The following is a 7,069-nucleotide window of genomic DNA, read 5'->3' on the forward strand; positions in this document are numbered from 1 at the left end:
TTAACTAGTCCCCTCTGATGGATCTCGTACTTCCCCCTTCCTATATACAGCAAACAACACGTAGATTCTAACGCTACAGCGCGGGCCGACAAGCAGCTGTCGGAACTGTCCCAGAGAAGCAGATCACAGGCACAGCTGGAGCTCGCAGCCCCTGCCCGGGAAAGCCCCTTCTCTCTCTCGGGAAGCCCTGCCACGACCACCCTCGTGATCCAAGTGGATTCCGCTTTTTTCGCCCGGGGTTTTGACCTCAGAGGTGGGAAATGAAACAGTGTCGGAGGCCACCCGACAAACCACACGGAGACACAGCATTCAGTCAATTCATCACCACGTTTATTGCCTGGTCGCATTCCAGGCCAAAGGAGGGGGCCCCGCGATGAGGTACTGGAGGCCGTCTCCCCAGGAAACCCTTCAGCCTCCAGCCCGAGCACACAGAACGACAAGGATATATACCACAGGCCCCACACAGATAACACTCATTGTGTGCACTCATGCATAGCACAGGAACAAAGCAAGTTGACAAGGTAGCAAAGATCAGGGTACGAGCTCTGCTGATAGAGCAAAGAACATCATACACCTCCATCAGAAGCCACATCCTGCCTGCAGGAATGTGGGACCAAGTCTGGAGCCTTCAGAACAAGCACAGGAAGCAGGATTAGATGAGGGACAGCCTCAGCCTGCTGCATCTCATGTCGGGCCGGGGCCACCAGCCCCGACAGAACAGCAGTGCTAGTGAGGTCCCGGACCGGGGAGAACGGGCCTCGGCGTGGCCGCACACACAGAGCCTAGGGAAGCTGAGACCTGCAGGCCTCTGGCTCCCTCGTCCTTCCTCGCCCTCCGAGCCCCGGGGCGCGCTGTGCACATCGTCTGAGCGCGCTGCTCGCTGCACGCGGAGTCAGGGTGGCTGCCGAGCTCTCCGAGTGTCGGAACACGCAGTCGGGCCTGTAATAACCCTGTTCGAGTCGTCACAACACAGAATACACACTCCTGGGGCACTGGAGCCCGAGGGCGAGGCTGCTGGAAGACCGTGGCTAACAGGTGTCCGTCACCGGAGCGCCCGGGCTCAAGCCCAGCTAAGGTCCCGGCCCAGCTCCCGGCTCCCGTGCGGCCGGGGAGGAGGAAGACGATGGAGGAGGAAGGGTCGCCTGCCGGCCCGAGGCAGAGGGTCTCGCCGACCTCAACTGGCGCTGGGGGAGCCGCCGGCCCCCAAAGACACAACTGCCTCGCGCCAGGCCCGCCTCCCAGACACACCCGCTGCTCCCTCAGGGCACAGCTTCGGGTGTAAACGTCCCGGAAGGAACCTGCGGCAACGCGAGCCACGTCGGGAGGCCGTTCCACACGCATCACTGACTGATTCCTCGACGGACCAATGGCGAGCCCGGAAGGCCGCGCGCCCCGCTGGGTAACGGCGCGCTGAGCGCACTGCGCAGGCGTCAGCGTCGTCCAATCAGTGGTCAAGACGCCGAGGCACAGGCGCGCCGAGCTGAGAGGAAATGGCCGCGCGGCCCGGGCCTTCGCGTGTGGAGGCGGCGGGCGCCGCGGACCGCGCCGAGAAGGCTGCAGGTGGCGGGGGCGCGGCGGGGGCCTCCCCGGGCAGGGGGCGGCGTCGGCCGGGCGTGCGGGGCCTGTCCGCGCCTTCCTGGCCCCGCCGTCCTCACCCGAGCTTCCCAGGCCCAGACCGCGCCTCGCTCCAGGGCGGGAGGGGGCGGCAGGGCCCCCCGCCCGCCAGGCCCGAGCCCCTGCCCGCCCCGCGCCCCCTGTGGGATGTCGCCCGCCCGCAGGGTCCGTCCTGCCCACCCAGGGCTGGACACGAGGACGGGCGCGGCGCTGGGAGGGCCCCGTGGGCCCGGGCCGTCGGCCCCTCCCGGGCCCCGCCTTCACGCCGACGGGCCTGGTTTCGCCCACAGGGCAGGACAAGTCGCAGAAGGTCGACGACCTGATGGACGTGGTGGCCAGGCTGCAGAAAGCTCCTGTGTCCCGTGGTCAGGGGCTCGGCCTGGGTAGGGGTCAGGCTGCGGGCTCGATGCAGGCCCGGGCTCAGCACGCCGTGGACTCAGCCCCCGGGCGCTTTCTTTCACTGATTCTTTCCTTCCAAGGGTTTGCTTCCTTGCTATAAAAAGTTCACTTATTTATTTGAAAGGCACAGGTACGGGGCGGGGGGAGACAGGAGGGGTCTTCCAGCCGCCGGTTCACTCTCCAAAAGGCTGCAGTGGCCACGGCTGGGCCAGGGCAAAGCCAGGGGCCAGGAGCTTCTTGGGTCTCCCACGTGGTGCAGGGCCCAAGGACGTGGACCATCTTCCACTGCTTTCCCAGGTGAATTAGGGAGCTGGGCCGAGCGGGAGCAGCCGGCACTGGGCTTGGATCCCACGTGGGATGCCGGTTGTCTCCACTGGCAGCTTTGCCGGCTACACCAGAGTGCCGTCCCCCCCCACACACACACACTCACACCCACACTCACTCTCACACACAGACTCACTCACTCCTCACTTTATAACCCGTTATCACACTTCACTTCTCTCTCCCTGAGTCCGGTTCTCCAGCTGTCTGTTTCTTGTCTCCCACCGAGAATGTGAGCTGTAAGGGGACCACACAGCCCTGCTCCGAGTCTGTGAACCGGAAGCAGCGCGGGCAGGGCGGGCACCATGGCCTCCTGCTGTGTCAGCTCCATTTCTCTTTACTCCCTGCAGTGGGGAGCCTGGAGCCCAGAGTCGAGGTCCTGATTAACCGCATTAATGAGGTTCAGCAAGGTGAGCTCAGGGACCTTGGCCTGCAGCGGGGGCTGCGTGATGTGTAGGGCTCCTCGTCTAAAAAGTACAGGTAGTCGCAGCACAACAGCAGAGCACTAATTAACACCAGAGCGTCCCCCACGCACCTGCCACAGTGCTGTCAGGAGCCTTGTTACCTCCTCTCTAAGATTCAGGCCCCTCCATGTTTGCTGGAAAACAGGCGTGAAATGTTCATGTTTGCAAGAGGGTGGTGCTGCCCCGGCTGTACTCACACAGTGTCTCCCTTCTGCTCTTTGTTGAAGCCAAAAAGAAAGCCAGTGAGGAGCTGGGGGAAGCCCGGACTGTGTGGGAAGCCCTGCAGAAGGAACTGGATGCGTGTATGTGACGTGGGCGTCACCGGAGGCCTCTGCAGTGTGTCCAGCACACCCCACCCGAGTACTGCGGCATCTGTGCCGTGGCCAAGAGCCCTGCCCCCTCTGCAGCCTCGGGAGCTGCCCGTATCTCCCTCTCCCCTCTGCTGGCGTGGGCGTCCTGGAACACCTCCCAGCATACTCTTGCTTCTGGGCCTTTGCCTGGCTGCCCTGCAACTCCCCAGATACTACAGATCCCTTCTGCCTGCTTGGGTTGTCACTCAGCTGTCCCCTTCTCAGAGGCTTTTCCAGATCCCCCTACCTAAAGGTTCCACACTGCCCCCACCTGGTCAGATGCCCTTCCTGCACCATGTGTCTGCTCATGGTTCTCACCCCATGTCACGTGGGAGGAGAGACACTGGCATCCTGTAGAGTCCTCCCAGCCACCCTTAGTAAATGTCAGGGTTGTTTGGTGCCTAGAGAGGGTGGGCACCAGAGGGGCGGGGCCTGGGGGGTGAGGCAGACCCGTGTGACACGGGCCAGCCAATCCCTGAGCGTCTGTGGGTCACTCCTGATGCCTGAGCATTTGTTGTGTCTTCCAGTGCATGGAGAGAGAGCACGTGTGCAGGAGATCCTGAACAAAAAGCAAGGTATTTACAGGCCCTCTGTCTCCAGTTCTGCTTCTCACGCCTGGGAGAAAGCCCCTCTCCCTCTGGCAGCTGAGGTGTCAGACACCTGCCTCAGCGTCCTGTGGCGTGTACCAGTCCGATCAGGTGTCCGTGGGCCTGACGTGACCTGGTCCTGTTCTCTGCGCAGACCTGGGGCCCTGACGAGCTCACAGGCGCTGTTCTCCCCACAGAGACCCTGAGGATCCTCCGGCTGCACTGCCAGGAGAAGGAGAGTGAGGCACAGAGGTAGGAGCCTCGTTGTGGGGGAGCAGAGGTACAAAGGAGGTGAGGTTGAGACCCTCTGTACAGTGGGTGTCAAAAGGTGCCTCTGAGGCTGGCGCCGTGGCTCACTTGCGCTGGCGTCCCATATGGGCACCGGGTTCTATTCCCGGCTGCTCCTCTTCCAGTTTAGCTCTCTGCTGTGGCCCGGGAAGGCAGTGGATGGCCCAAGTGCTTGGGCCCCTGCACCCGCATGGGAGACCAGGAGGAAGCACCTGGCTCCTGCCTTCAGATCGGCGCAGCACCAGCCGTGGCAGCTATTTGGGGAGTGAACCAGCAGAAGGAAGATCTTTCTCTCTCTCTCACTGTCTAACTCTGCCTGTCAAATAAAAAAAAAAAAAAAAAAAAAGGTGCCTCCCCTCAGCTTCCACCAGGTCTCCCATGCGGGTGCAGGGTCCCAAGCACTTGGACCATCTTCCACTGCTTTCCCAGGCCACAGCAGAGAGCTGTATCAGAAGCAGAGCAGCTGGAACTCGTACTAGCACCCACACGGCATGCCGGCACTGCAGGCAGCTGCTTTACCCGTTAGGCCACGTGGCCTGACCCCATCTGTTCTCTTTCTATTCATCCATTACCTGTCCATCCCACAAACCATCGCCCACTCTTTGAACAGACTTCTGAATGCTTGCTTGTATCGTGTGACCAGGACCCCCCCCCCCCCCCAGACCTGGGCACACTGAAATTGGGAGTTTGGAGAAAATGATGTGCATGTGCGTGTGCACGAGCCCTTGACCATGCTCCTGGCTCTCCCTGACCTCACAGCAGCACTTCATGGGGCAGGTGCACCTGTGACACTGAGCCCTCGGCAGACAGGGCTGGAACGGGCTCAGCACAGGGAGTCAGGAAATGCTGAGGATGCCTTGTCTCTCCAGGAAGCACACCCTGTTGCAGGAGTACAAGGAGAGAATTTTCGTCCTGACCTCCCGGATTGAGGAGGAGAAGAACAAACAGAGGCAGCTGAGGTACGCCCCAGCACCCGAGGCCTGGGACGCTCAGATCTGCTGTGCGTGGGGGTAACCTCAGGGCTGGGGGTTAGAGCAAGAGTTGACGAGGCTTGGCGTGTCAGAGGGCATGAGTAAAGCCCCCTGAGGTCTGTGCATGAATGCCCTGGCCTTAGCCAAGCTGTGGGGGTCTCAGTCCATGGACCCTTCTGCCTGTGGTTGGCCCCCAGGTTGAATTTCGAGGAACAGTTGGAGGAGCTGATGGGCCAGCACAAGGAGCTGTGGGAATTCCACGTGAGTCCCTCAAGGCGTCCATCCCGCCTCCCACATCTTCCCAGCAGCACCAGGCCCTCTTCCTCTTAGCTGCCACACCCAGCTCCTGAGCAAGCCCCAAGGGTCAGCGCTACCCTGAGTTCACTTCCTCGCCCCCTCACGGCCACCCACCGACCTCACCGCCCGTCCTGCCCACCCGTCCCCACTGCACGCCTGTGTCTGTGGATCGCTGAGAAGACACAGTTTGATGAGGAGGAGTCCACGGACACACCTGGGACCGTGGCGGGCACGGGCAGATGGTGGGGACAGCGCAGCCGGTGGTCTCAGGCGCCAAGCAGGAACCCAGAGAATGAAAGCAGGGAGGGGCTGAGTGAGTAGGCCACTAGAGGGAGCAGGGAAGGGAGGCGCTGCAGCGCGTGCTGGGGCTGATGAGAGAGCAGCCGTGGTGCCTCTGCAGGTTTCTCTTGATGGGAGAATTTACCCCAGGGCCATGTCAATCATGAGCCCGTCCTCCACCGCACTGTGGTAGCTGGGGTGGAGGACACTGGGAGAGGGAGTGGCCCGTGTACAGGTGCTGAGGCTGGACCACAGCTGGTGTGGGCGGCGGGCAGAGTTGTAGGAGGGGAGGCCCAGGGAGGAGGTGACTGAACCTGGGCAGCCTTCCGCGAGTCCTGGGGGCCAGCAGGTGTGCACAGGCCTGCCTCCTGATCCTCAGAGGCCGGAGCGACTGGCAAGGGAGCTCTGCACCCTGGACAGCAGCAAGGAGCAGCTCCTCGAGGAAGGTGAGACAGGGCAGGAGGGTGGCCCTCACTGCCCCCACCTGCTCACCCACGTCTTCCTGCCACAGAGAAGCTGGTCGGGGTGAAGCTGCAGGACGTGAAACGGCGGCTGTGCTCCCTGTGTGGCGCCCAGGGGCCCGCCGCTGTCCCCGAGGGACTCTTTCTCCGCAGCCAGGAGGCTGCAACAGCCGTGTAAGAAGTGGAGGGGCCGGGCTGGAGGCGGCACTGGCTGGTGCTGACCGCCCTGCCCGGCCCACAGGCAGCTGTTCCAGGAAGAGAACAGCAAGGCCGAGGAGCTCCTGGAGGCCAGTGCCCAGCATCAGCAGCAGCTGCAGCTGAAGTGCCAGCAGCTTCAGCAGAGGCGGCAGAGGTGGGCGTGGGGCACCGTGCACGGCCCCAGCCCAGGACGCTGGATGGGACGGTCACCCCTGCTCTCTGCCTTGTCTTTGTCTCCTCACATCCCCTGTCCCTCCTCCGTCCTCCCCCCATCCCACCCCTTCTGTCCAGGCTGAAGGAGGAGCTGGAAAGGCGTGGAGTGCAAGTCCCTGCCGAGACCCAGAGCGTGCAGGCGCAGGGGGCTGCTCCAGGAGAGGGGGTGAGCCCCAGAGCCGGGGAGGACGGGGCAGGAGGGCTGGGAGGGTCCGGGAATGCTTGGGGGCTGCCTGGCATGGTGTGGAGACTCCCCAGCCCCAGACCCTGGTCTCTGTAGGCCATTCCCAAACCTGGAGAAGTCCGTGAGGAGACCGACCTGGCGCCGTCCATGGAGCAGGGCCTGGTGCCCGCCTAGACCAGGAAGACACAGCACACCCCACCTCTGAACCTGTCCCGGGGGCGACGGGGAATAAAGGAGAGAATTTGTTACAACCGGCCTCAGCTGAGTCTGTGCTGGGGGAGGGTGGGAGTCAGGCCCCAGACCCCAGGTCTCTGACTCCGGTGAAGCCGTAGCCTGACTCCATCTCTTGGTCGGGACCAGGATCACACTGTGGGGCCCTTGACCAACTCCTGATCTCTGGATTCATCAGGCAGAGGGACACAGGCCCGAGACCTTCTCCACGG

General features: G+C 62.8%; 1 protein-coding gene across 1 annotated transcript; it reads left to right on the forward strand.

The window, feature by feature from the left end:
- The first annotated feature begins 1,490 nt into the window (after positions 1–1,490).
- On the forward strand, positions 1,491–6,800 carry LOC133776301 (synaptonemal complex central element protein 1-like). The gene is made up of 13 exons (XM_062215144.1): positions 1,491–1,560; positions 1,905–1,979; positions 2,685–2,744; positions 3,026–3,100; positions 3,676–3,723; positions 3,933–3,987; positions 4,893–4,982; positions 5,192–5,255; positions 5,950–6,016; positions 6,082–6,205; positions 6,273–6,383; positions 6,521–6,608; positions 6,723–6,800. Exons 1-13 carry the CDS (start codon positions 1,491–1,493, stop codon positions 6,798–6,800), a joined length of 1,005 nt encoding a protein of 334 aa, XP_062071128.1.
- The last annotated feature ends 269 nt before the right edge of the window (positions 6,801–7,069 follow it).

Source organism: Lepus europaeus, chromosome 17 (genome assembly GCF_033115175.1).
Source record: "Lepus europaeus isolate LE1 chromosome 17, mLepTim1.pri, whole genome shotgun sequence".
Lineage (NCBI taxonomy): Eukaryota > Metazoa > Chordata > Mammalia > Lagomorpha > Leporidae > Lepus > Lepus europaeus.